Source organism: Gopherus flavomarginatus, chromosome 4 (genome assembly GCF_025201925.1).
Source record: "Gopherus flavomarginatus isolate rGopFla2 chromosome 4, rGopFla2.mat.asm, whole genome shotgun sequence".
NCBI lineage: Eukaryota > Metazoa > Chordata > Testudines > Testudinidae > Gopherus > Gopherus flavomarginatus.
In genome coordinates, this window is record NC_066620.1 from 105393346 (window position 1) to 105413442 (window position 20097).

The 20097-nt window shown below is 40.7% G+C and overlaps 2 protein-coding genes across 4 annotated transcripts in view; one reads left to right on the forward strand and one right to left on the reverse strand.

Annotated features, from left to right (window-relative positions):
* The window catches only part of SHPRH (SNF2 histone linker PHD RING helicase), a 1098091-nt gene that overhangs the window by 444407 nt on the left and 633587 nt on the right, over positions 1–20097 (forward strand). The gene's annotated exons all lie outside the window — the stretch shown is intronic.
* The window catches only part of ADGB (androglobin), a 217489-nt gene that overhangs the window by 191250 nt on the left and 6142 nt on the right, over positions 1–20097 (reverse strand). For all 3 annotated transcript variants that reach the window (XM_050949423.1, XM_050949422.1, XM_050949424.1), the window contains exon 2: positions 369–528. In XM_050949423.1, the coding sequence (XP_050805380.1) occupies positions 369–528 (160 nt within the window). The remainder of the gene's footprint in view (positions 1–368; positions 529–20097) is intronic.

Below are 20097 nucleotides of genomic sequence, written 5' to 3' on the forward strand. Positions count from 1 at the left end.
TTTACAAAGGGCTCTACAGATTGTCTGAAAATGTAAAAGCAATATGTCTGCTCCCATAAGAAGCAGCAGTTTTAATTATGATCTGAAACATTTCTGCTTTATTTAGTTTGACAACTGTTGCACAAACAACAGAAAAATGTATGTCTTCCTTTTTAAAATTTGAATGAGAAGAGGCAAAATACATTTAGCTTAAGACTGGACTTGATCTAGGAGGAGCCCATTTAAACTTAGGCAACAATTTAAAAAAGATATGCTGGAGAAATTAACATGTTTATTCACAACAAATTATTCTGAAGTTAAAGCAAAGCATACTCTATTAAATAAATATATGTAGACAAATTAAGATGAAAAAGTAATATTCAACTTACTAAAACTGGACTCTTTCCAGCTTTATCTTTCTCTTTTCCAACTTTTCCTGCATCCCACTTTTCTGCATTGATATCTGCTTCGTTCCATTCTGGCCAAATGGGAAATTTCCCTTTCTTTGATTCACTAGCAGCACCCACACTGGGTAACACAGCAGCTGGCCTGAAAAGAAACAAACAAACAGCCAATTTAAAATGAAGATTACATCAGAGAAGAAAGAAAATGTGTACAATAGAAAGATTTTCACAAGGTAACACATTTTCATATCCGATTGTTTTAATTTAACTTAATAAAAAAGTTTAGTGCTACTAATTACAATACCTTTCCTTTCTGAATTCAGAAAAAGTAGTATCAAAAGGTCTTTAAAACTACTAGATACAATTCTGAGTATGCATCTGACATGCATCTGAGGAAGTGGATATTCACCCACGAAAGCTCATGCTCCAAAACGTCTGTTAGTCTATAAGGTGCCACAGGATTCTTTGCTGCCAATTCTGAGTAGTAATCCTGCAAAGCATTTAAGCACATGCCATTTTAAAGTACATTAGTAAAGCCACTACTAAATGGAGTATGAAATGGAGCCTGCCAGTGGCACAAGGTGTTGAGCTACAGCATGGATGGGATCCCTAACCGTGCTGAACCCAACACAGTGATCCTGCTGTGTGGATCCCTAGTCTTGCCTGATATGGAGAAATACATACACCTGGCTGCCAGGTAGCAGAAATAGTTCATACACATGCAGCTCCACAGGAGTTTGCAGAATAAAAGGGACATGATGATGACTGGAATCAGGGCATGGCACTTCCTCCCCTATGGATGTGTGATCAGGGAGTGAAAGGGTACATGTTACAGAAGACCTCCACAAATTCCTTTAAATCTACTTGTTGCAAGCATAGGAGTAGCCTATAAGACTGGGACCAGGCAGGGACCTGCTGAAACCTGGCAGCTGCACCACAAGTACCCTGGCCCCAAACATTGAGCACCATGGCCCCAAACACAGACAACCTTGCTGAAGAAGAGGCACGTCTGAGGTGTGGACAGCCTACCTTAGTCAGACAGAAAGGTGACCTGAGACAGAATCTGCCTCCCTGCATTGTTCTAGAGCCATGTGCTCCCCTGTGATGAGTTCACTGCATCTCCGTGGGGGCTTGTCTCCAGCACATGGGCAGGCTTGAGATCATATAACATGCAGGGTGCTCCACAGAGGGCTCCACTTGCTGAGCAGCGCTCTGAGATCTGCACAGCAGCAGAATCAAGATCTCAGAGAAGGGCTTTTATACTTCCAGAAGCTTTCAAATAAAGTATATATCTTATTTAAATAATCCTTCTAGCTCATAGGGGTTTTTAATATATAATATCTCAACATTTTTCTAATTCTGATGATGTGGGTTTAACAAGAAAAGAAGACTGAGCCCCTTCCTTACAACACATTCCTTCTATCTCCTATGAGCAGCAGCAGAGGACCTAGAGCTGTATGTCTGTAGACTAAGGACGACAACACTCTTTTGGTTTATACTTGGAAAGTTATCTTCACAACCATTATCGTAAGTGGTTTGTGTGGATGTGGCGGTGGTGATTTTTTTAAGATGAAAGCTGACATTCAGCAGAAACTGAAAATTGCAGGGGCACATATTTGCAAGGGAAATCTTCCCACTTGCTGTGGATGAGTGGACTTTTCAAATCCTGGAATGGGTCATATTATATTGGGTGTGTATTTATATTGCTGTGCAAATAATTGATGATAGAATATAAAACAATTAAATTTTGAATTTCAGATCTATAATTTCTTCCTGGGATTCTGGTGAATATACAAACCACTTAAGCTTTTCCTTTTGTGATTTATTGCATCTCCAGGACCACTTTACAGATGTGACAGTTTAGATAATCTGATCATAGCCTCATGATTCAGTTTTGTTTTATATTTTTAATTCTATGGTACATGTTATTGCCTGAATTTCAGTATAGTGAGTATCTAATTAATTATGCCTCAACTCTAATCACATAAATACTGACTGCACAAATAGGTATTCTTGGAGTATTAGTAGGTGACATCCTTTAATGTTAAACTCTTTACTCTTACCTTCTTATTAGCTGCAAGAACAAAGTGAAGTCAAAACTAATGATCCTTCACTATTTAATCAAGTACTAGTAGTGTGTGTCAGTGTACTAACTCTTCCTGGGAGCTAAATTATAAAAATTCAGTACAATCTGCATGTGTATTCTGCTCTGTATATTATAAAGGTATAGCCCAAGCCATCTTCACAAACTGGAAGACAGATGTATTCTCTGGGGTGAATCTTCACTTTTCTCTTCTATCTCTATCAAGTATAAAAAGCCTCAGGCATCTCCTTTAAGATATTTGATCTTTCACTAACAGGATCATTTTCTCTACCACATTTTCTTAACAGAATGTCAAAAGATATTCCAGACATGCAGATACTTAGCAGAATTTTAGTGAATTACCAGAGAGCTACCCCATTTTCAGTTTCTTTACTGAGTTTGCTGTACATGCATAGCACAACCGTGAAGAACAGAATGCCAGCTCTATTAGAGGTTTCAGTATTCATGATGATCATTATTTTTGCTCCTTTTAAAATTGATCTAGGCTAGGTCTACACTTAAAAATGACAATGACCTAGCTATGTAGCTCAGGCCTGTGAAAGATATCAGACCCTGTGTTACATAGCTAAGTCAACCTAAACCCCCTGTGTACACATAACTAGGTTGACAAAAGAATATTTCTGTTAACTCAGCTGCTGTCTCTTGAAGAGGTGGATTAACTACATCAGCTGATCTCAAACTGTGGGGCAGACCTCTCAAGGGAAGCACAGGAATGTGTTAAGGTAGGTGCAAGCTGTGTGCCTTTATTAATTATTATTATTATTAAAAGAGTTCTGGCTGTCAGCCCCAGGTGGCTGGGGCTCATGCAGAAGGGCCATCCACATCCAGGAGGCAAGGATAAAGGGGACAGCCAGAGCCCCACCATATAGGCTCTCCTTCCCCCTGCCCCTCAATCCCTCATGGGAAGGATCCTAGGCTCGTGCACACACACACACACACACCTCTCACCTAATCCCTCACCTGGAGGTGGTGGGGTTCCAGTTCTCAGCCCAGGGTGGCAGCAGCAGCACAAAAGTAAGGGTGGCAAAAGTGATATTCATCAATATCACTTTTCACATTGCCACCCTTACTTCTGTGCTGTTACTGGCACAGCCCTGCCTCCAGAGACAGCACGTGGCCAGCAGCCCCTGCTCTCTGCTCTGCCTTCAGAGCTGGGTGGAGGTATATGTATGGGGTTGGGAGGGGCTAAATAAATGACCACACACACACACACACACACACACAGGGTGCCTAGTCAAATAAGTTTGAGAACTGCTACATCAGTTAAAAAAAACATTTCTGTCAGCGTAGGAAGCATCTATGCTACAGAGGCACAGCTGCAGCACCACAGCTGTGCCACTACCATACAAACATACCCCTAAACAGCTCCTTTGAATAGCAAGATGTCACCACAACACACCCTCTTTTAGCTTGAGGTGGCATTTCAGCAGCTGTGCCTCAGTTTCATCTCTCTATCCTTTGGCCTATTGAAGGCATAGGACTGTCCTGGCGCTCCATCCCAACTATTTTACTGAAGTCCTAAAATTACATATACAAAAACCAAACCTTCAGCCTAGTTCAGCTCATCTGACGCCCACTCCATCCCAGGCACACTTTTGACCACCCTTCTATGCCTTAGCCCACCCCATGATCCCAGGGCTGGCCCACTCCTTCCCTTACTCAGGAGTTCAGGGAGACTCCAACTAAGCCTCTAGCCCACCCCTGGAGAAGCTTTTCAGGCATCTTCCCAGAGAGAATCTCTCTAGTCAGCCTTCTCTCACAACTGGCCTTACCCAACTTCTTATGGACCAACAAGCTTTGTCTTGCCCCAGCTGGGCTTTATTTCTAATTAGTCCAGGTACAAGCAAGAAGCTTAATTGTCCTCTCAGGCCAATATTAACCTTTTCATGGCATGGGTGGGGTAGACTACTGCATCGTGCTTTCACATACACTCAAATTATCAAATACATAAATAAAAATTGTGTGTTCTTATGTTTCCCTATGGATGTATATATTAAATATAAATGAAGTATTTGGCAGTTTAAAAAAAACTTCAAGGACAACTTGATTGTCTTACAATTTTTAATTTATTTATTTATTGGTCTAAATGTGTGTGTTTAGTTTTTTTAAGTATTTATAGACAAGAAAAAGATTCATTTAATAATAAAAAAAAAATGTTCAGGAGTCAGTCCCAAAGACAATTAAAAAATTCACATAATTCAATGTTTAAACATTATTAAATCATCCACTGCTATTTGGGGTGGAAAGAAAGGAATTTAATTAATATTTTCCTAACCAATGAAAACCAAAATACTAACGATCCCGTTTTCACTCAATATTTTATATTTCAGCAAATCTTGAGTTATCTCAACCTAGCTAAAGAATTTAACAAGCTTCTCAAAAAGGAAGAAGATATAGTAGTTGAGAGTACTCTCTACACAATAGCTACAGGGGGCAGGAGGGAGGAGGAACGAGACCTACTAAAAGATCTGATCTTCCATACAGCTTTTTGTAACAATTTTAAAAATGTGCACGAAGATGTCAGATTTTCATTATTTCCTTTTCAGTTTTGCTTTGTCATTTCCAAGTCATTTTTCATCCATACTGTGGTTCCATATGCATTCCCTCACACCATAAAAGATAGATGTAGACCTTTCACTTCACAATCAGTTCTGGTGGGAATGATGGCTGGATTGCAAGGGCCCCTCCCTTGCAAACATTTTTATTTGGTTCATTTCCTTTCTTTGGCTTTTGCCTAGCAAGCTAAATTTGAGAATGGACATACAACCTTTTCCGCACTATAAAATAAGTCTCCTTTATTTTTGGCCACTTGTAACATGTAGAAAGGACAAATAGGTCTAACAGTACATTAGTGGTGCCTACACTAGCTCCTTAACGCTTCACATAGGGATCCTGCTAGAGCTTTCAGTATATACAAGAGCCTTTTCCTTATCCATACTTGGAACCAAATCTTCCTCATGAATCCCATAAATTCCAATAGATCCATTTATTCTTCATTACTGTTTCTCAGGATTTGTCAGTTTCTTCAAATGCCTTGCCACTTTTTTTACTCTTTTCCCTAAATCCCTATCATTCTTTATGATATGGGTTGCAAAGTGTCTACTTCCTTTGCAGATCTCAATTGTTTAATGTTTTCAACTTTTCTCTTTAATCCTTCATCACTAACCTGTTATATAACCAAACATTTTCTAGCAAGCTTGCTACTTTAGTTTCTAAATTTGTTAAGGCTTTCTTCATGTCATCCATTTTATGGCAAGTAAGTGGTAGAAAGGATTTCACACTTTCCTTATGATATCATATCGGCCTGGGAAAAACAATTGAAATGAGCCTGATGACTGGTTGAGCAGTGCAAAGCCTGAGCTCTGGGACCAGACCCATGCCGTTTAAATAAACCAGTCCTCTTGATTTGGGTATTCTTATGACTAATGTCTTAGACACACAGAAACAAGTCTGGAGTTCACTTCCTACTCCTCAGTGACATGCTACATTAGCCATTGCTTATCTTCCCAGTGACAGTTTACCTACTTAGTGACTTTCATTGCTGGCATCTGGCTCCACCTACATACACCTTTTGTGCATTTGTTTAAAAGCTTTATCCATTTTACATTAAAATTTACAAAAAAATACAACATGAACCATGAACTCAACCATACAATCCCAATGGAAGGTAAGATATGGGCTGTATTAGCAGCTTCTCTCATTGTCTCCTGGGCAGCGTTACCAGTCTGGAAACTGACTTGGTAACTGAAAGCCAAAACTTTGTTAACACGGAGTTAACGGGAGTGTCTTGTGATATTCCAGAATGTCAAGTTCAGCTACATTCAAACTTCTGAAAACCAGAAAGTGAACAGATACAAACTTCTGAACCAAACAAACTTCTGAAAACCAGGAAATACATTAAGGTACAGGCCACACCCATAATGGAGCTTTAAATGTTTCCCTACAGCTGTCAATAGCCAGTGAGAATAGTTCAGTAAGAGGGAGTACCATAAATAGACATGAAGAATGACTAAGAGAATGTGACATTTGTACAGATTTGATTTGCTGCATTTATCTGTATGCACTTCAGCTGTTAGGTGTAGCTGTACTGAATGATGAAGTGATTAATGGGAGCAGGTTGGGAGCGCTGTCACTCTGGTATGAGGAAAAGTGCATGCATACGTTGGGAAACAGATATGCCTCATTTCAGTGCTAAATTCCATAGGCTGTGTCAACACCGGTGCATAAGGATCTTCTTACCATAGGGATTGTCAGCAGTCTGGTGTCATGTATCACAATGGTCTCTGGAGAGTAGTGAAGGGCAAGTGAAGGCAATGTCTCGGATGGAATCCTCAAGGCAAAAGTGACCTAAACCCAAGTTCTGTGTTTAGATTTTGTCCTATAGTGCTCATGTGCTGTTTCCTGAATTTTCTGTAGTATCTGTAAGGGTAGAGCCCAGGAGCCCTGACACCCCTGCTCCAGCTGAAACCAGGAGTGGTGTCCTGGGGAGCCCCAAGCCCTGGTGCCCCCTACGGGATAGAAGCTAGGAACTGAGTCACGGCGCTGAAACCTCAAGCCCCAGCACCCTCTGTGGGGCTGAAAACAGGAGCAGAGCCGCAGGGCTGAAGCCCCGGGCCCCAGCGCTTCCCGCAAATCTAAAGTCCTGAGCCCTGTTGCTCCCAAGGATCAGGAATCCCACCCCATCGGAACCCCGGACCCTCCCACCCTGCTGCTGAAGCCCCAGCGCCCCACCCTTCCAGTAGCTGAAGTCCGTAATGTCTTGTTCAGCATTATGGACAGTTCAGAGTTATGGACAACCTCCATTCCTGAGGAACCCATAACTCTGAGGTTTTACTGTAATTATCCTGGTCATCCCCTTTAACCTTTTTTAAATATTAGCATAATATTAGCCTTCTAGTTTTCTGGAACTTCCCCAAGATTAATTGAAAAGCAATATTAACTGTCCAGGAAGCTCACTGCTCAGCTCTTTTAAAACTCCTGAGTGCAAGTTTTCTGGACTTGCTGATTCAGAAGTGTCCAACTTTAGTATCTGCTGTTTAACATCTCCCAAGCTACTACTGGACAGTATTTCATGATCATTATATGATATGACTACATCATCTCTTCCCCCCGCCCCCCGCAACTATAGATCAAATATTTATTAATATTTCTGCCTTTTCAGCATTATTATTCTAAAATATCCATCTAGTAATTGACTAATACAGTGGTTTTCAAATAATGTAATCTACTATATAACCCCATCTGAAATAGGGGACTCATAATGTACCTATGAAAACAGAAGGGACAAAATGGTCTGTAAGGGATACAGAATTTTTCTGGCTGACAAGAGCTTGTGTACCCCCTAGGGGTATGTGTAACCCAGTTTGAAAACCACTGGATTAATACACCTCTACCCTGATATAATGCTGTCCTCAGGAGCCAAAAAAATCTTACTGCGTTATAGGTGAAACCGTGTTATATTGAACTTGCTTTGATCTGACGGAGCGTGCAGCCCCGCCCCCCCAAGCGCTGCTTTACCATGTTATATTTGAATTCGTGTTATATCGGGTCACCTTATATTGAGGTAGAGGTGTATTATTGTGAGAGTTCTTTTTGTTCTAAACATAGATTTTTTTTTTAAAGTTTCTTATTGTACTTAATTCTGCTGGCCATATTTCTCCTTGTCCTTTTGCTTCCCTTATCAACTTTCTATAATTCCTTTTACAGGAAAGACTCACCTAGGGAAGATTCAGAATTAAGGGTACTATATCTCTGTTGGTCAAGGGCAAATCTGTTTTTGTAGGTAGTTTGGACTGCTTGGATGTGTAAGGGATTTGGGATTCTGGTACCTGGGTTCCCAGGTAACAGTTGCTTTCCGGACGAAACCAAAAATGTAATAAAGTTACATGCAGAAGTCTTTAGCTATGTTTTGTGTATTCAGTTTACTGGAGATGACTTCAATGAGAACAAGGGAAGCAATGTAATGGCCTAGAAACAATGTGATGATCATTAAGAACTCTGTTTCCTTACCTTCAAGAACGAGGAAGATAACTGTTTCTGCATCTTAACATAGCTGCAATTCATAAACAATAAAATAACAGAGACAATGATAATGATAGGCAATTGTTCTTACTGCTCAACTTTAAAAAAAAATCTGAAGTAAAAATGCATTTTATTTGTTCACTCGTTGACTTGGCTTTTTAGAAGTCACAGAATCTGCTTTGTGTCATCAGTCTCTCACTGTCAAAACTGATAATTTTCACTAAAGCTATGAAACACTTTGGGGGAAAACATGCTTTTTAATATCAGTAGTCAAGTCATCTAAAAGTTTTAGATCTGCCATTTTTCCTTTCAACAAAATTCCATCCATTAGCTTATCCACATTTATATGTATTTCTACGCTGATCATTTTCAAATGTCAGCTGAACTTAAAAGTAGTGCATTCCAACAAGATTTAGATCCAACTCTCACTCCTTACCAATATAATCAGCAAAGAATCCTGTGGCACCTTATAGACTAACAGACGTTTTGGAGCATGAGCTTTCGTGGGTGAATACCCACTTCTAATTGAAACCACAAGTTTATGAGTTAAGTCAATTAAAACATTTTTTGTTAAAAGAAGAATTTGAATTGGCACTAATTTAGCAATGCAAGTACAGAAATATTACAGTTGCAAGAATATTTGACTAGTATAATAATTTAGAGACAATATAGGAAGCTACATTCAAAAAGCTATGGAGGAAATTCAGCTGTAAGGAATTATTTAAATCTAAGCACTCTCACTCTGTCATAGTCTACCCTTAAATGACCTCAATGGATTGGCCCATGGGGGAAAAGATTCCACACTGAATATTTTATACAGGTCACAATGGATTTAATGATAAACTTGTAAGGTCGCACTGTGAACAAACCTAATCAAAGCTAAATCAAAACACATTTGACATTTTTTTTATACAAGGATGCATATGAATGAAAGTCTAGTCTTGGTGTTCAAACAGTGCATATGTATTGTTTTAGAGTTTGGGGCCCCTGTTTTATTCCCTTCATTTCTCAGTATGCCATCACCAGCAATAAGCTCAAAAAAGTAGAGGTAAAAGCAGGAGAAAGCACCTGCTTCCTGGAAAGAGACCATCTGGCTGTTGCTGCTTTGAACAGCTCCCTGCCCACCCTGAACCCTGACCCTATGCCACATCCCACACCCCTCCTATATCCCCTGGGGGCAGGGAGGGGGCGGAGTTGGGGTGGGGATTTTGGGAAAGGAGTTGGAATGGGGGCAGGGAAGGGGTGGGGCCTCATGGAAGGGGTGGAGTGGAGCGGGGCTGAGGGCGGCCGGGAGAGGTGTCAGTAATGTGGCCCTCGGGCCAATGTACTAGTCCTCATGTGGCCCTCATGGTCATTTGAGTTTGAGACCCCTGGGTTACACCATCAGCTGTAGTGGCGGATGTCTGCCCTTGCTTCATTCAGTGTACAAGATGAACCTGCTCTTAAAATGAATCATGGCTGTGTTGCAAATTAGCCTGTTGTCTGTAAGGCCACTGTCTCATTTACTGCAGAAGTTGTAAGGTCTGTAGTAAACAAGGTAAGGGACTGCAGGAAAAGAATCAGACTGGAAGGGACCTCGAGAGGTCTTCCAGTCCAATCCCCTGCACTCAAGGCAGGAACATCAAGACCATTCCTGACAGGTGTTTGTCTAACCTGCTCTTAAAAACCTCAAATGACAAAGATTCCATAACCTCCCTAGGCAATTTATTCCAGTGTTTAACTACCCTGACAGTTAGGAAGTTTTTCCTAATGTCCAACCTAAACCTTCCTTGCTGCACATTAAGCCCATTGCGTCTTGTCCTATCCTCAGAGGTTAAGAAGAACAATTCTTCTTCCTCCTCTTTGTAAAAACCTTTCATGTACTTGAATACTGTTATGTCCCCCCTCAGTCTTCTATTTTGTTCAATCTTCCCTCATTGGTCATGATTTCTAAACCTTTAATCATTTTTGTTGCTCTTCTCTGGACTTTCCAATTTGTCCACATTTTTCCTGAAATGTGGCACCCAGAACTGGATACAATACTCCAGTTGAGGCCTTATCCAAGAACCTGTTGGATAATCTATGCCCTATTGTGTTATTTTCCAAACAGATGTTTGAGTAGTTGAAGTCCACATCATCACCAACTCCTGTGCTTTGGATGATTTTGTAAGTTGTTTAAAAAAAGTCTCATCCACCTCTTTGCCCTGGTTAGGTGGCCTGTAGCAAACCCCCACCATGACATGACCTTGTTTTTTACCCCTTTTATCCTTACCCAGAAACTTTCAACAAGTCTCTCCTATTTCCATCTCAACCTGTTTAAATGTATGTATCTTTGATATATAAGGCAACACCTCTCCCCTTCAGGAAAGAAAGGATGGCCTCATTGTTGAATGCTGCCCTGGAGGATTGGATTCTGTCTCTGCCTATGCTACAAGGCAACAACATATATGGAGAAATATAAAATACTACATGCATGCATTAACTATTGTTAAGGCTACGATTTAGTCATGGAGGTCACGGAAGTCATGGAATACGTGACTTCCAGTGACCTCCATGACTTCAGCTTGCAGTGGTCAAGAGCTGAAGGGTCCTTCACCGCCCATGGGGGTAGGGAGCTGTGTGGTACCCCTCCCCACACCTCTGGTGGTCCCCGTAGCTTCAAGCCACCACAGGCAGCTGGGTACCCCACAGCCCCCACCCACTGTGGGCAGCGGGGAACCCTCCAAGCTCCCAACTGCTGTGGGTGGCAAGGGAATCCCTGAGCTCCCAACCACCATGCCCCCCAGAGTTGCAGGCAACAGGGGTACCTTGCAGCTCTCAGCCCCCGTGGGCAGTGGGGGAACTCCACAGCTCTCAGTCCCCATGGGCAGCGGTGGACCCCCGGAGCCGCACGCAGCAGAGGTAACCCAGAATTCTCATCTGCTGATGGTGGCTCCTAGCCCCTGCACAGCTGCCACACTTCAGGCAGTGTGGGGACCTGCAGATCCCCATTTTGTCAGGGTTATTTTTAGTAAAAGTCACAGACAGGTTATGGGTTCCGTGAATTTTTCTTTTTTGCCCATGACCTGTCTGTAACTTTTACTAAAAATATCTGTGACAAAATCTTAACCTTAACTATTGTAGAAAAAATAACTGAAAGTAAAAGCTAATATAACATTTAGTAGCCGAATGTTCATTATATTCAGATCTGTAAAATAATGTCATTTCTAAAATGAGAGATTGTAAATGCACATAAGCAAAATCTCCGTCTTGCATCATCAAGGGAATTCAGTCACTTTAGCACACTGATCTGGTTATAAATGGCATGCCCACCATCTGCAACATACTTTGTTTACAACCAAGTGGCACTCTAAGATTTGTGAAATTCTTTCCTGCCTTTGAAAACATAATCTTTAAAAGCAAATCTCTACTGATCATTGCAAGCAAGGGACAAACACTTCAGCAGCAATAGGATATAAAAAACCTTACTTCCAAAACAGTTTATCTCTAAAGAACGATACCATCCTTCTTGTGTTCCTGGTATACGACAGGATAGAACTCCTCACCTCAAAGATTTTTCACCTTGAGAGTAGCAGTTGTAGTGATGATGACAGATGCTCCTGCTGGTCTGTACACACTACAAATTCCACTACCACCTTTTGAACCTAAGGGTTTGTCTACACTAACACTTTACAACACTGCAACTTTCTTGCTCAGGGGTGTGAAAACACACACACACACACACACACACACACACACCCCGAGCGCAGCAAGTTTCAGTGCTGGAAAGTGCCAGTATAAACAGTGCATGGCTCTGGTAGCTATGCCCTTGTGGAGGTGGTTTTTTAGAGCTCTCCCAGCACTCTGTTGTGACTACACAAGCCATGTTAACGCACTGCCTTGGCAGCACTTTAACGTTGTCAGTGTAGACTGTAATTCATTTGTGTGTGTATGTTTACCTGATTTAACCTTGTAAATAACTCATTTCTTTTTCTTAGTTAATAAATCTTTAGTTAACTACAAGCATTATCTTTGGTGTGAGATCTAAAGTGCAATTGATCTGGGGTAAGTGACTGGTCTTTTGGAGCTAGGTGGGTAACCTGAATATTGTTGTGATTTTTGGTGCAAGGGACCATCAGTCACAAAGGCAAGCTTGCCTCGGTAGCAAGATAGATCGGAGTACTCAAGGAGACAGTCTGAGACTCTATGGTTAGAGTGGTAAAGTGCCTGAGGAGTTTACACTTGACTGTGAGTTCTATACTTAGATTTCATCAATCAGTTTGGAGTTTGTGTCCTTTTTCTTACCAGTCTACCCTAAGGTTGTTACTCTTGCTCTTGAGCCACTCAGACACCTTGACAGAGATAATGTAAAATCAAGGGGCATGGGAAGGAAAGAACCTTAAGTGGTCAACTTCTAAAAAGAATGTATAGTTTACAAACTAGTGGTCCTTTTCAGATGGTCCTGTTGCTCCACCTTTTCTGTACCTCCTTCCCTCAGGCATAGCAACATATAGCTCCAGTATTTTAACAAGTGGCAGATCATAATTGGCTAACCAACACCAATTAAGTGTTTGGCAACCTTAACTAAAGGCATCACTATATACTTCTCCAACAATGTCTGCTGTACAGGCAGCAGCCATAGCCTTATATGGGCTCAGATATGTTGTGCTGAATCAGACTGTAAAAGCATAGTGAAAGACAAAAAAAAAATCCTCACAGGCAATCCAGCAAGAAAATTTAGGGTGAGCCATAAAATATAATTTGATATCTCTATGCATTACCTTTATAGAACCTAAAATAGCCTGGTCATGTATAGCCTGTAAATATAAAAGATAGCACCAGTATTTGTAGAATTAATTTACAATGTTCAGGGCTTCTTTCTCTAAATAACTTTAAAGTCTATTAATCATTGTTCCTTTTTACACTATCAGTACTTCTATGATAACTCACAACATTTCAGGTATGTATTAGATAGCAACAAATACCACTTAACAGTAGAAAAACAATGTAAAAGAAAATTTTACTGCAGCAACAGATGCTCATTAGAAAAGTGAGATAATCAGAAATAACTTGCCTTTCAATTACTGCAAACTGCTAGACTTACAGGATGATATTTTTTTTCACCAATCTTGTAATCATCCATGTCCATCTCTGTCAAAGGGACAGCAGTGCGACCATGCCATCTGGGTTTTGTAGACTAGAGTTACACATCACTTGCATATTGATAGAAATGTGGCCAAAATTGTCTTGCAAACATATTGAACAAGAGGGGTAACAGAAGTCCACATGATAAACAAATGTCCAATACTGGCCTCCGAGATCTGAGAGGAAAGAGCAGATCAATCCTAACCAGGGTTCAACAGAGAGATCAACAATACCCAGTGGTCAAAGACCGCAGACAGATCTAAAACAATCACCATGGACACTTGACCTTTGTTTGTCATTAGGGTGAAATCATCATCAACAAAATAGTGCTATCTTCATGCCACACAGGATGTATGCCAGATTGAAAACAGTCAAGAAAGTCTGATGACTCTACCTGGTAAAATGACTTTGCTATAAGATTCAATAAGTTTACCCAAAAAGGAAAAGTTAATAATACTGTGATAGCTGACAAAATTTTAAATGTCAAGGGTTGTGGGCTTAATGACTACTACTTTGTGACTAGCTGGCATGGCACAGAGGCATTAATAAATTCATCCAACAGCAGACCACTCAATCCACACCTAGCCCTGTTGGATTTTATTGGGCATGAGAGGCATAGGTCCAACTTGCAACATGCAAGTCTGAGCTTCCAGAGAAGAAATGGCATTTGTCTCTTCCTGGCATATTTCTGCAAATAAGGACAATCTTTGCATCAAGAAATAGACTATTTCCAACACCCAGATTTTCACTGGTCAAGATTTCACTGGTAGGTTGGAAGAAAAAGTGTTTATTTCTATGTCAGACATAGCACAGATTTTCAAAAAACACATATTTGGCAAATCAGAGTTAGTAACCCTAACCTCCTCCCTGTGGGCCTGATCGGAAGTCTATTTAAATCACTGGAAAGATTCTCACTGACATCAGTAGGCTGTCGTTCAGAACCTCAATATGTAACGTATTGCAGACTCTCCTGTGCACTAAAATGAATGAACCTGTGTGCTACATCATGGCTGATACACTGAGATGTTTGATTAAAAGCACTCATTGAAAGGACTAAGATCATTGGAACATTTTGGATATTTAGGGGAGGAACTTAGGGACCATTTATGCAGTGTGCCAAGCGCTATCAACACCCACTCCAATGGGAGTAAACGCCAATCAGCATCTCACAGAAAGCACTCATCCCCTCAGAAGTGAAGTACTGGTGCCACTGAAATCAATGGTAAAACTCCTATTGACTTCAATGGGACCAAGATTTCACTCCAGGTCTTTAATGATTGAAGCCCCAAAGCGTGCTCAACACAATACAGCATCTACTCAGGACACTCCCTACACTAACACCAGAAGAAATCAACATACCCCTAGAGCCCCGACCAGGGTTATTCTATCTACTACCCAAGATCCACAAACCCGGAAATCCTGGACGCCCCATCATCTCGGGCATTGGCACTCTCACTGAAGGACTGTCTGGATATATGGACTCTCTACTCAGACCCTATGCCACCAGCACTCCCAGCTATCTCCGTGACACCACTGATTTCCTGAGGAAACTACAATGCATTGGTCACCTCCCAGAAAACACCATCCTAGCCACCATGGATGTAGAGGCTCTCTACACAAACATCCCACACACAGATGGAATACAAGCTGTCAGGAACACTATCCCTGACGATGCCACAGCACAACTGGCTGCTGAGCTCTGTGCCTTTATACTTACACACAACTATTTCAAATTTGATGACAATATATATCTCCAGATCAGTGGCACTGCTATGGGCACCCGCATGGCCCCACAATATGCCAATATCTTTATGGCCAACCTGGAACAACGTTTCCTCAGCTCTCGTCCACTCACGCCCCTTCTCTACCTACGCTACATTGATGACATCTTCATCATCTGGACCCATGGGAAGGAGACTCTGGAAAAATTCCACCACGATTTCAACAGCTTCCACCCCACCATCAACCTCAGCCTGGACCAATCTACATGGGAGGTCGACTTTCTTGACACCACGGTGCAAATAAGTGATGGTCACATTAACACCACCCTATATCGAAAACCTACCGACCGCTATGCCTACCTTCATGCCTCCAGCTTCCATCCCGGACACATCACACGATCCATTGTCTACAGCCAAGCACTGAGGTACAACCGCATCTGCTCTAACCCCTCAGACAGAGACCAACACCTACAAAATCTCCACCAAGCATTCTCAAAACTACAATACCCGCACGAGGAAATAAGGAAACAGATCAACAGAGCCAGACGTGTACCCAGAAGCCTCCTACTGCAAGACAAACCCAAGAAACCAACAGGACTCCACTGGCCATCACATACAGCCCCCAGCTAAAACCCCTCCAACGCATCATCAAGGATCTATAACCCATCCTGGACAATGATCCCACACTTTCACAGGCCTTGGGTGGCAGGCCAGTCCTTGCTCACAGACAACCTGCCAACCTGAAACATATTCTCACCAGTAACTGCACACCGCACCATAATAACTCTAGCTCAGGAACCAATCCATGCAACAAACCTCGATGCCAACTCTGCCCACATATCTACACCAGCGACACCATCACAGGACCTAACCAGATCAGCCACACCATCACTGGTTCATTCACCTGCACATCCACCAATGTAATATACGCCATCATATGCCAGCAATGCCCCTCTGCTATGTACATCGACCAAACTGGACAGTCTCTACGGAAAAGGATAAATGGACACAAATCAGACATTAGGAATGGCAATATACAAAAACCTGTAGGAGAGCACTTCAACCTCCCTGGCCACACTATTGCAGACCTTAAGGTGGCCATCCTGCAGCAAAAAAACTTCAGGACCAGACTTCAAAGAGAAACTGCTGAGCTTCAGTTCATCTGCAAATTTGACACCATCAGCTCAGGATTGAACAAAGACTGTGAATGGCTTGCCAACTACAGAACCAGTTTCTCCTCTCTTGGTTTTCACACCTCAACTGCTAGAACAGGGCCTCGTCCTCCCTGATTGAACTGACCTCGTTATCTCTAGCTTGCTTGCTAGCATATATATCTGCCCCTGGAAATTTCCACCACATGCATCTGAAGAAGTGGGTATTCACCCACGAAAGCTCATGCTCCAAAACGTCTGTTAGTCTATAAGGTGCCACAGGATTCTTTGCTGCCAACACAATGACGATCCCGTTGAGAGAGTCTACTAGATCTGGTAATTGGCCTAGAAAGAACACCATTATTATGGTTTACCTATATTGCTTATGAAAAATGGCATTAACCTACACATGATTTCATAGTCTAGTAAATGCCAAATTCAGTTTTCCATTTTAGTTTTCTAATTCAGTCTTTATCAATTCTGGCAAAGAACAAAGAATTACTCAAACTAAAATAGAATACTGAAAGGAAAATCTGAAAGCATTTGATTTAATAGCTATTTTGGCAACACAGTATTAAAAATAAAAACATTAAATATTATATTAATAAATTATTTTCTAAACAAATAAAAATTCTCCTAAAAAGTAAACTGAAGTGGTTATTTTTAAAACGAGTAAGATAATATATCCTGTGTTTGTTAAAACTTTCAAAATCATTATAAAGTCCTGCTTCTAGCATTTCTGTTACAGAAACCAAATACATTCTGCTGTGATTATACATACATAACTCATTAATAGTAATCAGCATCACATGTGCAGAGGCAGAAACATAGGCCACAAAAGGAGTAGCAAGAAACTGCACTCAGTTTTCTCATGAGGAAAACAAGTTTGCTTGTAAAATGTTTGCTTCAAGATAAAAATATCACTTCTTAATAGATTAGAACAAGCTGTCACCTATTTCTCTTTATTTAAATTCACTATCTATGGTTAAACAGAACTTCCTCACAGCTTAGACCAGAAAGCTTAGCTGATGGTTTGTTGAACTACAAGAGTTATACCAGTATGTTGTTCTGAGCTGACGATTTTTCAACTTATGCTTTAAAAAACAGTCTTCATACATCCAAAAGATCTTAATCATATTAAGAGGCTGACAAAAAAGTAATTAGAGATAGGGTAGTCTGCAAAACAATTCAAGAATTACTGCAACTTCAGGTTGTTTGTCAAATGGATTTTTAGTATTGCCAGCTTTTATGGCCATCACTGTACATTAAGGTGACCAGACAGCAAATGTGAAAAATCGGGATGGGGTGAGAGGGTAATAGGAGCCTATATAAGAAAAAGACCCAAAAATCGGAATTATCCCTATAAAATCGGGACATCTGGTCACCCTACCGTACACTGTCAGTAACAAAGAAAGAGAGCTTGACCCTGCCCTATGCTACAATTGGTGCTGTGAATCAAGTTATATATCTATATTAGTCTGCTAGTGCATGCCAGAGCAGCAGCCAATTTAAGAAGCTACAATATGTGCACATAAATCACATAATTTAGGCTTTTACCTCTGACCCCACAGACAATGGGCCTGATTCTCATTTATATTAAGTTCACTCTATATCATGTTGGCAGAAGAGGCTGAAAGTGTGAACAAATGTCTTTCTAAAATATATGCTATAGCTGAAACTGAGGTTCTGGCTTGATGCAGAAATTTCTGAGTGAAGTTCTTTGGCATGTGTTATGAAAGAGGTCAGTGTAGATTATCATAATTGTAGGTTTGGGCATTTGACCAGCCCAAAAATAATTGGTCAACTGACCAGTCAAATAATGTCAAAAATGGTCAGATATTGTAAGGCACTAATTTAGCAGAACAGTAACAAAAAAAAAAAAAAAAAAAAAAAAGAGTAAGACATCATGGTCTCTTGGATAGTACATATGCTTAGTTACAAAAGATAAGTTATTTAACTGAGTCATTTTTAACCCAGATCAATGCAAAACACAAATGAAATTTTAAAAACTGAAATAATTATTACTATATATTTTTAGCAATGTTAGGTTAAAGTGTTACAAAAGAGAAAAATGAAATTAAACAGAAATAAAACAAACACATAGCAATTATAAAGAGAAAGTCATTTTTAAATGCACTTAAACTAGGTAGGCTACAGGCCAACTCCTCCAGTTTAATGGGTGTGCATCTTTTCTCTTTGTGTTGGGGGAGTTCATTTCTGAGTTAATTTCTGTATATTTGTCTAGTCAGTTTAGATTGTAAACTCTTTGAGGCTTGGAGACTTACTTTGTTCTGTCTGTTATTACTTGAAACAACTTAAATCCTACTTTTTATACTCAAGAAAATCACTTCTGTTTATTAATTAACCCAGAGTAAGTGATTAATACCTAGGAGAGCAAACAGTTGTGCATATCTCTCTCAGTGTTATAGAAGGCAGACAATATATGAGTTTACCTTGTAAAAGCTTTATACAGAGTAAAATAGATTTATTTGGGGTTTGGGTCCCACTGGGAGCCGGGAGCCTGGGTGCTGGAGATAGGTGACCTGCTGAACAGTTTTTGGTTAAAGTCTGCAGCTTTGGGGGCGTGGATGAGACATGAGTCTCTTGCAGCAGGCTAGCAAGTCTGGCTCAACAAGGCAGGGTTCTGGAGTCCCAAGCTGGCAGGGAAAACAGGCTCAGAGGTAATCTCAGAATGTCAGTTGACAGTCCCAAGGGGTTCTCTGTGACCGAACCCATCACAGGGAGATTTAGGTTAGATACCGGGAAAACCTTTCTAATTATAAGGATAGTTAAGCTCTGGAATAGTCTTCCTAGGGAGGCTGTGGAAACCCTGTAATTGGGGAATTTTAAGAACAAGTTAGACAAATACCTGACAGCAATGGTCTATGTATACTTGGTCCTGCCACAGTGCAGGGTGCTGGACTAGCTGACCTCTTGAGGTCCCTTCCAGCCCTACATTTTTATGATTCTGTGATGTGAGAACTGTAAGTCTATGACTAAAAGAAAAATTATTGATCATCTAACATAACATTAAGTAAGGGAACTCAGAGAAACGAAGGAGGGAAGAGACACAGGTAGTAATCCGATGGCAAAGGATCCCTCATTCTTTGCAAACTGTCATCTCAGACCTGACAAGCTCACTGCACAAAACACATTTTATAGGATATTTTATCCACAGAGTAACACATAAGGTATCTACAGAAAGCTTGTAACTTGTCAAGTTTCATAATCACTGCAAGATGTATGTATGCATAATATTTAAGGAATTTATATTTATATTGAAAGTATGCTTTATGGACTTAGAGTAGAAAGTAGCCACCAGGAAGTAATGTGTCTCAAGGATGACCCATTTTGGCAAGAGGGAGCAGTCATTTCTCCCTAGTCAGCTGGTGAGGTAACACAAGGTTCCATTTCTACCCTTTCCACATCACAAAACAGTCCACAGAAAACCATCAAAGACAATTACAAATGATCAAAACCACTTGGAGGTAAAAAGGAATATTTTAGCAGGCAAGAGATCACCCTGGCTATGAATAAGGCAAAAGACCATTTCAAAATACAGAATGTTTGGATCTTGATTCTTGTGAAATCAGACAGTTCTGCAACAGACTCAA